Genomic DNA, 16,112 nt, shown 5'->3' with positions numbered 1-16,112 from the left:
CCAAACTGTTCATCATCTGACGAACGCTCAGCTGGCCCTCTACTAGTTTTTGACAACAACGATACTGACGACAATGTTCACATCTTGACTATTGGCCCCAACACTGCCATACTATTAGTCGTTGCCTTTTAATTCTGTCAATTTATTCATTATGGAGACGCCTGCGCCCAAAAGGTTTGTTTATTTCCGACTGGTTTAAAATGTGCTTTCAAGCTATTAACTAGCGTTAGCTAGCTAAAGGCTAACGCTCTCAGCTAGCTGATGCTAACTTAGTTCGCTTTAACAGTTTTCAGCCAAACTTTCTACTCAGTTAAGTCGAGTTAGCGACTTTAGAGCTCCGTCTTGAACAAAGACTTGTATAAAAAATGTGATTACGTTTTAACCTTTTAAGTTGTTAAGTAACATCAAATGTTAATGTGCGTTGATTCCTTTTTCGGGAACACTTTGACGTAACGTTATTGTTTGGACATGAAGTACAAATGAATGAATTGTGTACGAGTTTACAACAATCTTTTAACAGTCTTACACATCCCTGTAAAACAAATGAGAAACCATGGCAACCATTTAATTAATTGGGGTCCTTGGTGATTAATGTGGTTGTCATGCCAACTAATCACCATAGGAGCTAATTTCTTTTTTAAGATCAGTTTTAACTTGAGAGGGAGAACGAGCTGGTGTCGCCATGAACATTAATATTTGCTTTTCTTTTCCAGCAAGCTGAAAAAGCTGAGTGAGGACAGTTTGACCAAACAACCAGAGGAAGTGTTTGATGTTTTAGAGAAACTCGGTGAAGGGTAAGATGTCTTCTGTAATGACTAACCTCCGTTTCCACTTATGTGCCTGAAACTATTTAAAGCCCATCCAATGGGTTATACTTTTTCAGCCGCACCTCCTTTATTGTGTAATGCATTAAGTTGTTAATTATGTTGGTTATAAAATGCACTCTGGACAATTTGTGACTTAACTTTTGTGTGTGTATTTAGTTCCTATGGCAGCGTGTTCAAAGCCATCCATAAGGAGTCAGGCCAAGTGGTGGCCATCAAGCAGGTTCCTGTGGAGTCGGATCTGCAGGAGATAATCAAGGAGATTTCCATCATGCAGCAGTGTGACAGGTTAGCGGAGAACACAGCTTTCCCAAACCTCCAAATTCACTATGTAGATTAATTGTCCTCAAAGGATCATATTTACTTCCATAGTTCACTTTGCTTTAAGTTAAATGTTTATTTTACAACCTGAACAGCTCTCTGATGTCTCGATCTACAAGAGATTTCACTTCTGCTGTTTTTGACCCAAACGAAACTTTGTCTTTGTCTTTTGACAACCACTCCGTTTTGCGTTTCCTCTTAGCCCTTATGTAGTGAAATACTATGGCAGCTACTTCAAGAACACTGACCTGTGGATTGTCATGGAGTACTGTGGCGCCGGTTCTGTATCTGATATCATCAGACTGCGCAACAAGACGGTGGGTATTTTCAGTGAAAGTCGTGAGGTGTATGCGGCTGTACTTAAATGTTAATGGTTCACAAACGATTAGAGTTTATAATTCTGTCATATTTTACTCTGGGGAAAATTGCTTCTCTTGTTTATCCTTGATTGATGTAGTTTGACCAAGACATCAACATAACAAGACATTGCTTTTTAATACCTATGATGGTGATAAAACCTCAGTTCCCTGATGACTATTCTTGCTTTTATACAACTCAACCAAACTCTTTTTTTAACGGTAGTGTATGTAAAAAGCTGAATGCTCATTGAGTAGATATTTTGCTGTAGACACCGACATAACAGCTTTAATAATTTTCACATCTTATGTGTCTGTGTAGTATGAGGAAAATGTCCTAGTTGACTGTCTCTGACTGGCAATAAGTAACACTTGCATGACATACCTGTGTTCATCTAAGTTCTTCATTTACTCTTGAATCTTTTTTCATCCCTGTGTTTTCCTTTTCCTTCTCACATCAGTTGACAGAGGATGAGATTGCCACTATCTTGAAGTCGACGCTGAAGGGTCTTGAATATCTTCACTTCATGAGAAAGATCCATCGGGACATCAAGGCAGGAAACATCCTCCTCAACACGGAGGGACACGCCAAACTGGCTGACTTTGGCGTTGCTGGACAGCTAACGGTAATATTATAGCAGTTGTTTGTGGGTTTGTACCAGTGACAGAAAAGTGAATCTCCTTAAAATTACACTAGGACTGTTTAATCCTTCACTGATTTTGTAAATTCATATGTGATTTGAAATCTTCCCATGTTCATATTAATGATGATACCGGCTTTGTTTGTTTTTTCTCCTCTGAAGGACACTATGGCAAAAAGAAACACTGTCATTGGGACTCCGTTCTGGATGGCCCCAGAGGTGATCCAAGAGATTGGCTACAACTGTGTGGCTGACATCTGGTCCCTGGGCATCACGTCCATAGAGATGGCAGAGGGCAAACCTCCCTACGCTGACATCCATCCCATGAGAGTGAGTGTAAACTGTATGGTGAAGAACTGGGTGCATAGATACCACTCAGCCCTGAAACAAGACTTTGTTATTTCACCTGACCGTTTGAAACATCTGCTTTTTAACAGGCGATCTTCATGATCCCCACCAACCCTCCTCCAACATTCAGGAAGCCGGAGCTTTGGTCAGATGACTTCACAGACTTCGTCAAGAAGTGTTTGGTCAAGAATCCAGAGCAGAGAGCGACCGCCACACAGCTACTACAGGTTGGAGGAAGGAAGAACACACAGATATAAAGCAGAACATTATCCCCCCCGGTGGTCCCAAAAAATAAAACTTTGGTCTTGTGAATGTCCAGCACCCATTTATCAGCCAGGCTAAGCCGGTCACAATCCTGAGAGACCTGATAACTGAGGCCATGGAGATGAAAGCCAAGAGGCAACAGGAGCAGCAGAGAGAGCTGGAGGAGGAGGATGACAACTCTGTACGTATGCTGAGATTTTAGCAATAAAGTTTGTGTTGAAGCTTGACTTGACCCTGAGGAGAAATCAACATGTTGAGGCCATATAACGTAATGTCTTCCAGGAGGAGGAGACGGAGGTGGACTCTCACACCATGGTGAAGTCGGGCTCAGAGGGTGCAGGAACCATGCGAGCCACCAGCACCATGAGTGACGGGGCACAGACCATGATCGAACACGGCAGCACCATGCTGGAGTCGGACCTGGGCACTATGGTCATCAATAGTGATGATGATGAAGAGGAGGAGGAAGACCAGGGTTCCATGCGGAGTGAGCACACACACACACACACGATGTTGATTCAGTTATAACGAGAGCTTCCATCAAACCTCACGGAACAAGAATGACTCAAACGCAAACTAAGGAGACTAATTAATGAAACTCTCCTCCTTCTCCACAGGGCACGCCACCTCCCAGCAGCCAATGCGTCCGTCATTCATGGACTATTTTGACAAGCAGGATTCCAACAAGGCGGCCCAACAGCAGGAGAACTACAACCACAACCAGCCGCAGGAGCAGCCCGGCTACCACATCCAGTCCAAGAACGTCTTCCCCGACAACTGGAAGGTGCCTCAGGACGGAGACTTTGACTTTGTGAGTCAAATCTTCCATGAACATGTGATGGTGCTGCTGTAATTAGTGTCTCGGTAGAAGCAGTTCTTCTACTAAACATGACTCATCCCTTCTCAATTGTTTGTGTTACTATCTTGTGTGCTTTCGCCCAGCTAAAGAACCTGGACTTTGAGGAGCTGCAGCTGCGCTTGACTGCCTTGGATCCCATGATGGAGCGGGAGATTGAGGAGCTCAGGCAGCGCTACACCGCCAAAAGGCAGCCTATCCTGGATGCCATGGATGCCAAGAAGAGACGACAACAGAACTTTTGAGTGCTCCTCCCCCTATTCTCGGTTCCCCAAAGCCACAGTCGCCACAACTTTTGCGTCCCATTGACTCAGAGGAACTAAGATGACCTTATTGTCTATGTTGGAAGCCCACTGCTGTTCTAACTGGCTGCTAACTTGCCTCCAAATGAAGTTAGATGCCTTTTACATCCATTTTGGCTCCTGGAATCTACACCCATCTGCCTTGTTTCTACACTAAGTCTCGATGCGGTTCCTCAGTTTTAAAACGTATATTTGTTTCTACAGTTCCTGTTAAGTTGCTTTCGCATAGATGACACTCAGGTCAAAGTGAGAACGAAGGCTTGGCTGTTATAAATCCTGAAGTGAAAACATAAATTCCCCCTTTTCCAAATTAAATTGCGTTCTATGTCACACAGAAAACCCCTGGGGATCCCCATCAATGCATAAGGAAGCCAATCCTGTGGCAATAGCAGCAGCAGTGTAATCACAGTGGGCAATGATGAGTGGTCTTTTTCCTCAGACTTTTTACATACAGTGTAAATATAACGTAGAGCTTAGTTTGGAAATACCTGCAACAAGAAGCTGTGGAGGCTTGTCCATGACCAAAGACAATCAAGATAATGTTGATAGTTGAGAATGCCTTAAAATATTTGAAATCTGGTTTTAAAATGGAAAAAGATACAACAAAGTCGTCGGGTAGTTAAGTCCATTTCCTCACGTGGAGATGAGTTGGAAGTGGAATGAGGAAAGTTGCAAGAATGGACAGATATGACCATGTGGGTAGTGAAGGATGGATCATGCATGTTTTCGTGGTGGATCAGAAAATTCTAAACTTATTTCATTAGTCTTATCATTTATTTAATTATGTTTTTTTTTTTGTTTCTTTTAAACTTCCAGTGCACTGTCTAGATATAGACATTTTGGTGCCTGATAACACATCTGTCCCCCTGCTCTTTGTGAATTTAAAGCTTTTCCTTGACAAAATGATCCAAATGAATACCAGAGTTGGCACTGAAATTCATTCCTAAATGTAATATCCTAAAAAAACAACCTGATTTCCATACAAGCGAAAGCATTCCACAATACTGTACGACTTAATGTAACGTCCCTGGTTTTTAAAAACCTGCAGATTTATTTCAAGGTTCTATTTATTATGTTTTATGTTATTCTTTTATTGATAAACTTCAGATTCCAATGTGGCTTTCTCAAACATTTTGACTAGATGTCAACCTGTCAGAAAAACTGCTTCATGGAGCAATAAAACACCAAGTTGAGATGAAAAGCGAAACAAAGACTGACTGATACTGTATACTTTGGAAAAACAGAGCCGCTGCATTAGCCACACATCTCACGTCTGAATTTCAGTTTGCTACTTTCCCGTCGGCTTATATCAATGTTTCAGCAGTCATGATTGAGCTTGTGCAGTTTTTGCTTCCTACAGTACAGTTTTCTGACTTTTAGGTGTGATTATGAATGAAGGAATTAAGATATTGTTACTCTTCAAGCTCGTTTTTGATGGCAAAAATAGCCAAATTTATGCAACTTTTCCAGTGATTAATTATGTTGTTCATCGGACACATTTAATGAAAATATAATTTTTTTTAATGTTGTGTGCATATCCCCCAAAAAAAGTCACTGTTCTTAAATCTCTAATATTTATAATCATTATTGACCTCCAAAAACAATGTTAGTTGGATTGTATTTCAGTGTTGAATGTTTAATTTACTTATCTCACAGGAAACAACCTGCTCTGTTATGGTTGTAGTTAAGTTTTGACATTGATTTCACACGTGCTAATGGGGACCCTTTGAATGAATTTTGACTGTTTTCAAATACATGTTCAATATACCTATGGGTTACTGTTACATACGAATATTAATATGCAGTCTTGACGGTTCAGCTCGTACTGAATTTAATCAATAATTTGATAATACAATAATCTTTGAGTAGATTTTAAATCCTGAATCCAGATTTCAATGTGTTTTCTCAGCTTTTGATCATGTCTGTATGGTTGAGCTTTTTTTCTTCCTTATTTTTTTAAACCTGTTCATTCTTGCCATGAATTGTTTTCATGAATTAAGTCTGCAGTGCATTGAAAACTTACACACAAGCATTCACAGTTTATTTATTTAATGTGATTAAAACATTTTCTTTTCATGACAATATGGTAGCTGTTAATATTTCGGCCTTTCGTCAAATATATTTGGCTTGATTTCCGCGCGTTTTAGACTATGCATGTTTATAATTGTGTTTGCTATCTAGTGGAACGCTATTGTATTAAATGTACAGGTGAGAGCACTGTTAATATGGAAGATGGATTTTCAGCTTAAACAGAAGCTATTTGCTCTGTACAATTTTAGAAAAAGAAAATGACTTGGAAATATGACTTTGCAGAGAATCTGCAATATGTAAAGAAATCTGAAATCACTTTGATATATGGCTATATGATTTTGTTTTCATTTATTTCATCGTTTTTTTCCACTATATAACAACTTGAAACTCTAGAGTGGAATGTAAGCATCTATGTTTGAACCACTTAATTTATTATGTTTTGTTTGTAATACTTTATTTTTGAAAAAGGTGCAAGAAATAATAAAAGTTACTTATAGTTAACCATACCTGCAGTGGAATGCTTTTTATCTTCTCTCTGAGTTTATAAAAGGAGACTTGGACCTCTGAGGTGAAACCATGAATGACCACCTGTCGCGCCGTAACTTCTCTACTAAGGACGCAACTATTTTCTGTTTGCACGCTATTTCCGAAGAAGTTCCTCCAAAACAATGCAGCGTGCGCTTGTTGACAAACATTACGGTAGGCTTCACGGCAGCAGCAACTGTCCGCGAGCTTCCTGCAGATTTCCTTCATTCACAGCCTCTTTGCGGTGTAGAAACCTCGATAAACGGGTCAGGAAAACATGGCTGCGCTCAACAGAAAGATCATCAACACGGCGTCAGCCCCGGCTGCCATCGGTCCGTACAGGTGAGGACACTTTGACAACACTTTAAAGTGTGCGAAAACTTTCAAGACTTGACGCTGGTCCGCAACGTGTTTGAGTGAATGGGTGAATCCACGAAGGGACAGCCCAGTGTTTGATCAGGGGCGGGTTTTTTAGTGGGCAATGAACTCACCTGCTCGTGTCAGAGTCGAACTTTTCGAAGGAGCGCCGCGTGGTAGAGACAGACAGCTGACTTGAAATGGCATCTATTCGTCGACAAATCCCCTACACACCAAAAGCCCCTATCAGACAGGGAATATACAGGTATGGATTAATATTATGTGGAATACCTCACCAGTCTAAATGATCCAAAATGCACAAATAATACAATATAATTGCTTGATTAAAACTGAATTCATCAAGAACAGCAGTGTTTTGTGTGTTTTCTTGTTTAATTCAGTGGGTGAGGGGCGTTCCTTCTCTGGCCAATAGGCTGTCGGTGTGGTTGGTTACTTCAGAGTGAATGGCCTTTGAGTTTTCTTATTTAGATTCAAGGTTATTTAGCCATTGTTGTGTCTGGTGTGAAAGTGTCTTATCTTCTAGCACATAACTGAGTTTTTAGAAAACTTAGTTTATGTCCTTGAGTGCCGATAGAATAACCCTACAGTTTTCTTTCAGATGCATCTTCGTCGTCATCGCCATTACAATATCAGCGTGCACTTTTAGTAGACGCTGTCCACTCATAAAACAGAAAGTAAAATATTAATAAATAAGTATAGGCCTATATAAAGTGGATTCAGATAGAGTGAGTACATGCACCAAAAAATGTTAATTGCAACATCATAAAAATAACCTAAAAGTATAAATTAGATATAATTTTTAGTCTAGCGTGAAGTATCCAGGTCTAAATAGTGCATTTGTCTCTCTTGTCTCTGTGTTTCATCCTCAGCCAATCCGTGGTCGTGGACAGAACAATGTACATCTCAGGTCAGCTGGGGATGGAAGTGGCCTCTGGTCAGCTGGTAGATGGAGGGGTGCAGGCACAGGCCAAACAGGTGAGCACTTATCAGAGCAGTGTTTTTTCCTTTTTAAAGCTTTTTTTAAACTTTATTAAAAGGCGATAGAAATTGATAGAGTTCACCAAAGATAAGTGCTTCCAACCATGAGGGTAAAGCCCCTAAAAAAACACACAAAAACAGAACATTAATCAGACAACACTGACAAATCAAAATAATAGATGTTTTCCATCTGAATGTCTATTCAGTCTGAAATACATCTATAAAGAGCATGCAATGTGAATGACGATATTAAATATTGATTGACTGTGTATCACAATGTTTCTCAGGCTCTCATCAATATGGGGGAGATCCTTAAAGCCGCTGGATGTGACTACACCAATGGTGAGATAAGTGACTCAGCGGCTGCTCCGGAGTCTTGATCCGGTTTGGACGATGAAACGTAACAAACTCTCTGATTTCAGTGGTGAAGACGACCGTGCTGCTGGCTGATATCAACGACTTTAACAGCGTCAATGAGGTCTACAAAACATGTAAGAAAATACTGCATGAATTTCCATGCTCTTCAAATATGCGATAAAACAGATTCTAATTGAAAACAGTAGATGCGGTTCAAATTGATAACGTGCTGTTGGTTTTCCCTCTCATGTTTCTATATTCTAATATAAAAGCAGCCACACAGGGGCAGCCTTTAACCAACACTGTCAGAGATATGCATGTGGCTGTCATGACATCTATACCAGCAGCCCAGTTTATTCACTTTATATAAGCATCACTGTTGTAGTTAAACTTAAGGATGTGCAAATAGTGAATTTTATTATATTGATATATTACAATGAAAGACTGTAAAAGTCTGTCATTATTCCAGTGGGACTTTTAATGATTCCGTACATGCGATGCCTCATATTTCACCGACACCTCTCAGAACGGGACAGGTGAAGCGGTCACCTGACAGACAGGCTCACTCGGCCTGCTCTCTCAGGCTGCTCAGTCTTGGCATTTCCAGGCATTTCCTCCTGGATCACAACAGACAAGTGTAATGGAAGCTTCTGTGCCCCAGTGAGTTGTAAACGGACACCGGCGTGTAGGCCCGCAGATGTAACCCAACCCTCCCAGCCGTTGCCCCTCAGGTATAGGCTCCGAGCTCCCGTTCCCCCCCCCTCCTGACTCTATCAGGGAACTTTCCCTGACCCTGGTGAGAGGAAGGAGAGGATGTGAGATAATTTACTTCCCAGGACAAAGTTTCAACTATGTCTGATGAATGTGATTACTCGTATTTGCATATTCTATGATAAACATTATTTGTAAAATGCCCTTAAACATTTCACTTTCATTTTTTCCTATCTATTTAGCTTTAAAGAGTGCATCATTGGAAGCCGGCCTATTTATAAGGAGTTATAAATGTTGCTTTTCCAATACGATTTTGATATAATGTTAACGTTTTCCCTCCAGTTTTCCGCAGTAACTTCCCAGCCAGAGCTGCCTACCAAGTCGCTGCTCTTCCCAGAGTGAGTGCAAACCAAACCACCAGTATAGAACTGCAGTGCCCTGTGGACTAGTCCATATACATCAATACACTTGGGGTGGTGGAGATTCAGATGCATGCTCAAACAACTCTCAGGCAAAATAAGACCATAAACGTTACAGAGAAGCATTGTATTATTGCTTTGTTTCCCATGACCTCATTGTCCTTCTTTTTCTCTTCAGGGTGGGCTGGTGGAAATTGAAGCGGTTGCCGTTCTCGGTCCTCTCTCAGACTCCTGACTAGTCGGCAACATCGCAAACAAGTTGTAGTCGAACCACCAAGTGAGCTTTCTAGTTGTACAGTAGAAGTTTCAATGTACACGCCACACTTCTGAACTACTTTCGGGTATTATACCCATTTAGATAAAACACCTTAATTCACCGGCGTAAAACAGAACATAATGATGAAGTGGGATTGTATCTGAGCAACCATCCCTGGTCACCGAGGCCAGATTCAGGTTCAACTTTCTCTGGTTTGGTATCTCATTTTCTGTTTTGTTCCAGAGAAATATAACAACACGTTTCAAATGCAGCTCTCACTAATAAACCAACGTAGTAAACCTCTGATTCTAGAATGGTTATTTCACCCAAAACGTAATGTCCAACATCAGTTTATGTCCTGCATTAATATATCAAAGAAAATACTTATTTAAAAAAAGAAAAAAAACGTTGACAGTTCATTGCTTATAAGAGAGAAATCATGACACATGACACGACTTTTTAACATATATTTATTATATTAATCTCATTTGTGCTCTTAAATTCATTTTTACATTCCTCAAAACGCCAGCTCTTTCATTACAAACATGCTTGTAAAATCAAAGCCAGTTACCCAAAAATGATATAATTTCATAAATCAAACAAATTTTGGCTTTGGTTAGAAATGGTAATTTTGTAGAAAAGTATAGAACGGACCAGGAAAGAACATCTGATATTCATATTTGAGATAATAAATACAAATTTAAATTTAACCTGAAATGATGACATCCTCTGAAACTAAACACCGTAGTGCCGTAGAACTCTGTCTATATACAGTTTGAGAACAGAAGATGAGGAACAGTCATGAGGAAGAAGGCACAGTGGTGACTGAGGAACCCTGACTGAAAGCAGTTTATCGAGGGGTCTGCATCTTGGCAACAAGGTCTTTCACACACAAATGCACACCGACACATACTTTCACCCGTGCATACAAACAAAGTAAGACATTTCCAACAAACTCATCCATGCAGTCGTCCACGTCGCACTTCACTCACTGGGAGCTGAAAACAAAAAAGGGAAACGCGTTAGGGTGGCGTAGACGTTTCCATCCGGATGATGTAACATATGTCACATCACATGTGGCATTACAGCTTCACTCACCTGGTGCCTCCTCTTTCGTCGGCTCAGAGTCAGTCGGCGAGGCCTCCACCTTTTCTGTTTAGAAAGAGAGGGAACGATTTGCACATGTGAACAGCAAACAATCACATTTAAAGGTTGGGAACACTGTTTCATATTGTAGGAACTATTTCTTTGGTGAAAAGTACTTCCAAAAAAAGTATGTTTATTTTATCATTTGGATTCATTTCCCGTTTAAGACAGGGATTGAACTGCACACCAAATCACAATAATTAATTATTGAGCCTGAAATATCTATTAATCCAAAGGTGTGAAATCCCATCATTGACAAACGGAAACACACATTTACTCTCAACCCCAGATCCATAAGTGGATGAGCTGCCATGTCCGCTCTGCTTATGTGACACACGATCCTCTCTCTCTCTCTCTCTCTCTCTCTCTCTCTCTATCTCTCTCTCTCCTTCTCTCTCTCTCTCTCTCTCTCTCTCTCCCCATTGGCTGTGAAACACGGGCAACAACATCGACCGTGGCCAGTGGAAGCCCTGTATGTGTTGGCATGCTCTAGTTTCTCTGCGGACTCAGGTTGCATCTCAATGAGACGATGACAACAAAATGTTGGACACACACACACACACACACACACACACACACACACACACACACACACACACACACACACACACACACACACACACACACACACACTCTGCATGCAGGCCATCCAAACAGGGCTGTGAAGTTGGACACTAAAGGGGGTCAAGATCAAATGAATACAAGGTCATGGAGAGTGCTGACTATTTTTTAAATAAATGTATTCATTTTTATAATTTTTTTGTTCTTAATCAGTATCAAACGTGAACAAATCTGTGAGAAACAGCTCCTTTTTTTTCTCATACAGTCCCATAAATAATATCCCAGCTGTCAAACTGTTGGATTAAATGTAATATAGTGGGTTATTTATTTGTATAAAACATCCCTAAAATAAACTGCAGATAACTTTTGTACCTGTTTGCACTGTAGAAGGACTGGTAACTGGGCAGGAAGCCTGAATAAATGCTTGAAGATAAAGTTAGACCACAACCCGTGACATAAATGAACAGTGTCACTTGTATGACATTGATAGACACTTTGCATTAGAACAAGGGGGAAACTGAAGAGCTGACCTCGTGAAGCCGTCGCCTGCTCCTCATTTGCATCATGATGTAATAAGTGAACGGATAGAGGTCAATATAATGCTGCACTGTGTCACACGGCTCCCCATGGTGCACTTCCATGTATAGATAACCATTTTGTGTGCAGAGAGATCATCACTGTGCAGACCTGCAGTCGCTCTGAAGTGCTCTCTTGGAATTTAGGCGGTAGGAAGAACATATCCTAAATATGTTTTCAAGTCTGTAGCTCAATGAAAGTGACTCCTCTCTAAGCCCAAACATGAACAAAATAAAAGTGATATCATTCATAAAACAATTACAATAACCCCATTAATTCATTGTTACTTGAAATAACTCAACCCATACTTTAAGTGTCCAGATTCCTAAATATTAACTAAATAGTCATGTGTGACTTATAAACACATATTTGTGTGGCCACCTCATTGTTCATTAAAAGCCGTGTTGTTGGATACCGCCCGGTTACCGCCATTACAGTGGGACTGTAGGGAAAGTCCGAGGGAACGCTATGTACCTGGGACCTGTGGTGGCCCGCGTTCATTGGGTCACTATGCAGAAGGTTTCGCACCGATCAGGTTACCGTCAATGGTAACAATAGTGCTCGATGGGACACGTTTATAGAAAACCAGTTGATGACACACACACACACACATAAATACATACATACACAGGTATGCAATTACATCCTTATCACCTTTAGAACTTTGTGAAGTGTTTGATAGATGTCACAAGACTGTGATTAGATTGTGTAAAAGTGACATTTGCATAGAAATAAAACTCACAATGAAAATGAACAGAGCTTTGCGAGGCTCACATAACAGCTTCAAACTGGTCGTTTGGCTGAGATAAAGGAGGTTGGTCAGGTAAAGATGTTCAGAAGAATTAAAGGAAAACTCAATCCAAAGTGGAATATGTTTCTCTGCAGCAGTGGTATAATGGGTCTATTTGGGAGTCTGGAAAACATATGTAGAAATGGGCCTAAACTCTAATTTGTGAATGCATTTCTATTAATTGACACATATTTTACAAAGTGGCACACTGGTTAAAAATGTAACATTTGTCATTGACCTGTCCCAGTTGTGTTTTTGACTCTAGCCTACCTTGCTCAGGAGCTGCAACATCTGCAGGCTCCGAGGAGCTCGCCTCCTTCTCTGCGGTGCTATCTGTTGCTGCCGGTTCTTCTGCAGGAGATGCTGCTTCTGCAGGAGATGCTGCCTCTGCAGGAGATGCAGCCTCTGCAGGCGGACTGGCTTCCACTAGCTGAGGCTCCACCGCTGCAGGTGGCGCTGCAGCGGTGGACGCTGCACATGTTGCGGCTGCAGCAGGTTCGTCTGCAGGCTTAGCATCGCCGGCCGCTGCGGGTGTCTGGTCGGGAATAGTTTCGCTGTCCTCAGCTACTTTGCCATTCTCACTGGCAGCCCCTGTCAGGAACACGAGTATGAACATGTCACGTGATCCAACAAGTCGATGTAAAATACAAAACTAGTTCAAATTCACTGTCTACTAAGACTGCAGTCAAAGTGCTTGAATTATGTATCATATTGTTGCAAATCAAGAAGGCAAAATATTTCAATATAATGCAGATGACAAACTGTCTTACTTACTTTCCTGTCATTTCTCTACTACTGTCTGTCATATCAATGCCCCACAATAAAACATGTCTTCAAACTTGACATCACAGGACATGAACAGCAGTCAGTTGTGATGGTTACATGGTGACAGGAGGCCAAACAGACAGACAGGAACAAGACTTTCATTATTGAGATGTGAGACCGTTCGAGTCATCACTACTCGGCTCTTTCCATTGTTGAGGTTGACATTATATTTGTGTTGACTAATGGCTCAAAATTGACTTAACCCAAAGCCAAAGAGCAAACAAGTACGCTAACACATATCATTATGGGTGCCATGCAACACATTTTGTTCTACTCAGTTTGAGAATACTATGAGAATTAAGTTAATAATAAAATAAGAGTTGTATACAAACAAAATGACTCATCCATGGATCTTACTCCAGTCTCCTACCACTGGACCAAGCAAAGCTACCGCCAAACCAAGACGAGCAATGATACTTGACCAACTGTTCCTCTAGAAATGACTGGGAAAATAAGCTGTTGCTACAGATCTTTGTGTAGGAAGTAAAAAAGAATAAACCCCCGGTGACGCATTAATTGAAACCACAAAGTGAATGATTATGTGGATTGTTGATAATAAACATTAACAGCCTCATACCAAACAGTTTGCAGCTCTATGGAGCGGTTATATGTGTTTGACAATGTGCATGACAACCTTACACACCGTTTTTCTGGGGGATTTGCATTGCAAGTATTTGAATTGATTATAGAAGTCTGATCATCTATGTTTGTAAATGAGATGTCTTTCCCTTTCTGTTTCCCTTTCATCATATGTGTCACAATATTCTCTTTTTAAAAGATTGTGTCGTTTAAATGTTAAATGAATGGACAGTGGGTTAATGAATGTAATCTTTCTTTCTTGAGGGTGACGAGTAGCATCAGGCGAAGGAAATGAGACAAATTCAAAGAGAAGAAAACATGCTGACACATTTCCCTCTGACCTCTAAGACGATAACAGGACCACCTGGCTCTTCAATGTCATTCAGCTGGTAAGCCTGGAGAGCAACTTGCTAGCAAAGTTTATCCCTATCAGTCTACACATTTCAGCATAGTCTCTTATGCATGCATGGGTCTCCATGCTTCCATCGCATAAGGCTGTAATATCTCTTTAAGGAATGAGACACTTGCTCAGATGTGGTCCCTTAGTCAATCTTTTACCAGTTGTTCCCCTTCGTCTTCTCTGGGTTTTCTGTCAAATAATGCTTAAGCTGGCAGAACTGCTAAAAAAAACCTCACCTATTGAAGACGCACACACAACACAAATTTCGCGAATAGCATGCAAATTAAACCAGCACATATTTATAGGTTCCTACTCTTCCTTACCACCACAGAATGCAAACACACGATCCAGTGCCTGTGTTTTACCTTGATAAGTGTCCTAGTTTGCATCACGGCCGGGCCACCTTGGACCCACTACAACAAAATGTCCAAAGCGGCTTCTCCATTTCCTATTGAAACCGTAGACTGTCACCAAATCTGTTTTCATGCCACTGTCTCTCAGGGAGGACACTGTTGAATCGTGACAATAAACTTTCCCATCATGTCACTAGTGGAGCTGTGGCCCTCTAAAATTACAGACATCAGATTCTGCACCCATAGAAATACACTGATGATCATTTGCATGTAAAATGGGTCCTCCTTAGCAGAGCACTGTTCACCACAGGATGATAATATGGGTGATGTGGCAGTGACCTTCCATGATAGCATTACCACCAACAGGATACAAGACTATTTATAATATCTAAAATGAATACAAATTACTATTAAAAGTAATTTCATTTATACATCAGTTATAATTTATACAAATAATTTGAGTTGTGTCATAGCAAATTGATATTTACAGATATGTTTAAGTGAGTATGTCTAAAGTTAAAGCGGGGATAGTGCTTGGTCAGTGCCAAGTTTAGAAATAGATACACACTTTGCAAAAACATATTCATGAAATAGTATGTCAACATTATTTTTGGATAGGACATTGCTTCCAGTGTACTGTTGACAACAAAGCATTGTTTTCAGTTATTAATGCATGTAATATTCTGGGTTTGGCAAATAAATATGCTTGCAATGAATGCTACCTACAGGTGTAACACATATGCGAAATGCATTTCCCCATATCTCATATGTGTTACACTATGTGTGAAGCTTGGTGCATCACCTGTTGTGCTGGCTCCGTTGCTCTCCTCGGGCTTAGTGCTGGGTCGAGTCGTATCTACCGCTGAAGTCTGGGAACTGGTGGAGCACCCCATCCTGTCCTGTGCACATAGATGACTGGATGGTTTAACTTCAGAGTTACGAGTTGGGGAGAGGCTGTATAGTTGCACTGGTGACGTCGTGCATAGATATCGTCTCCGTAAATGGAGAGAACTCAGAACTATGGACAGGTAAATCCCCTGGAGGCGAAACAAAAAAGACAGACTCGTCAAATTCCTTCAGTCGCGTGCGTAATTGCGCATCATGGTTCTTTCCTCCGAAAGACGTGTTCAGCTTTGTGTTGTGGCGTCAATGTCACTGGACAAGAGTTGGGCGCGCAGGTGAAATGTGGGCTTCTGTTGTTTGCTGTAACTTAGGCTGTTTCTAGGAGGCTGGCGCAGGGACAAAAATACATTATTCAGTCAGTGTGCAGCGGCCGGCTCTGGGGGCGGGGAAAGCTTGCCAAACGAACAACACA

General features: G+C 41.0%; 3 protein-coding genes across 4 annotated transcripts; 2 read left to right on the top strand and 1 right to left on the bottom strand.

Moving 5' to 3' along the window:
* Positions 1-23: 23 nt before the first annotated feature.
* On the top strand, positions 24-6,201 carry stk3 (serine/threonine kinase 3). Its single transcript, XM_084032804.1, has 11 exons — positions 24-174; positions 714-794; positions 984-1,112; positions 1,348-1,462; positions 1,963-2,127; positions 2,305-2,472; positions 2,580-2,717; positions 2,810-2,935; positions 3,037-3,241; positions 3,372-3,565; positions 3,697-6,201. Exons 1-11 carry the CDS (start codon positions 152-154, stop codon positions 3,853-3,855), a joined length of 1,503 nt encoding a protein of 500 aa, XP_083888930.1. The 5' UTR covers positions 24-151; the 3' UTR covers positions 3,856-6,201.
* Positions 6,202-6,649: 448 nt separating this feature from the next.
* On the top strand, positions 6,650-9,866 carry rida (reactive intermediate imine deaminase A). 2 transcript variants are annotated; one of them, XM_084032013.1, is made up of 6 exons: positions 6,650-6,810; positions 7,716-7,821; positions 8,112-8,166; positions 8,247-8,315; positions 9,235-9,290; positions 9,490-9,866. In XM_084032013.1, the coding sequence occupies exons 1-6, from the start codon at positions 6,746-6,748 to the stop codon at positions 9,544-9,546; spliced, it is 408 nt and encodes a 135-aa protein (XP_083888139.1). In that variant the 5' UTR covers positions 6,650-6,745; the 3' UTR covers positions 9,547-9,866. The 2 variants fall into 2 exon arrangements, with proteins under 2 accessions (XP_083888139.1, XP_083888140.1); XM_084032014.1 differs by lacking the exon at positions 6,650-6,810 and adding an exon at positions 6,953-7,090.
* Positions 9,867-10,041: 175 nt separating this feature from the next.
* On the bottom strand, positions 10,042-16,010 carry LOC311027540 (uncharacterized protein). Its single transcript, XM_084031576.1, has 4 exons — positions 15,600-16,010; positions 12,911-13,231; positions 10,666-10,719; positions 10,042-10,565 (listed from the first exon to the last, which is right to left on the bottom strand). Exons 1-4 carry the CDS (start codon positions 15,688-15,690, stop codon positions 10,552-10,554), a joined length of 480 nt encoding a protein of 159 aa, XP_083887702.1. The 5' UTR covers positions 15,691-16,010; the 3' UTR covers positions 10,042-10,551.
* Positions 16,011-16,112: the final 102 nt, after the last annotated feature.

The sequence above is a fragment of the Eutrigla gurnardus genome (genome assembly GCF_963514095.1).
Source record: "Eutrigla gurnardus genome assembly, chromosome: 17".
Taxonomy (NCBI): Eukaryota; Metazoa; Chordata; class Actinopteri; order Perciformes; family Triglidae; genus Eutrigla; species Eutrigla gurnardus.
This window is presented reverse-complemented; position numbering and strand designations above follow the sequence as displayed.

What these genes read in the sequence shown, in the direction of transcription:
- stk3 (XM_084032804.1), top strand. Translation starts at nt 152, where the DNA reads ATGGAGACGCCTGCGCCCAAAAG. An exon ending in GAGACGCCTGCGCCCAAAAG is followed by an intron (nt 175 to 713) that starts GTTTGTTTATTT and finishes TTTCTTTTCCAG; the next exon opens with CAAGCTGAAAAAGCTGAGTG. An exon ending in ATCATGCAGCAGTGTGACAG is followed by an intron (nt 1,113 to 1,347) that starts GTTAGCGGAGAA and finishes GTTTCCTCTTAG; the next exon opens with CCCTTATGTAGTGAAATACT.
- rida (XM_084032013.1), top strand. Translation starts at nt 6,746, where the DNA reads ATGGCTGCGCTCAACAGAAAGATCATCAACACGGCGTCAGCCCCGGCT. An exon ending in TGGATGTGACTACACCAATG is followed by an intron (nt 8,167 to 8,246) that starts GTGAGATAAGTG and finishes CTCTGATTTCAG; the next exon opens with TGGTGAAGACGACCGTGCTG. An exon ending in CAATGAGGTCTACAAAACAT is followed by an intron (nt 8,316 to 9,234) that starts GTAAGAAAATAC and finishes TTTTCCCTCCAG; the next exon opens with TTTTCCGCAGTAACTTCCCA.
- LOC311027540 (XM_084031576.1), bottom strand. Translation starts at nt 15,690, where the DNA reads ATGGGGTGCTCCACCAGTTCCCAGACTTCAGCGGTAGATACGACTCGA. An exon ending in CAACGGAGCCAGCACAACAG is followed by an intron (nt 13,232 to 15,599) that starts GTGATGCACCAA and finishes TGTTCCTGACAG; the next exon opens with GGGCTGCCAGTGAGAATGGC. An exon ending in TGTTGCAGCTCCTGAGCAAG is followed by an intron (nt 10,720 to 12,910) that starts GTAGGCTAGAGT and finishes CTTTCTAAACAG; the next exon opens with AAAAGGTGGAGGCCTCGCCG.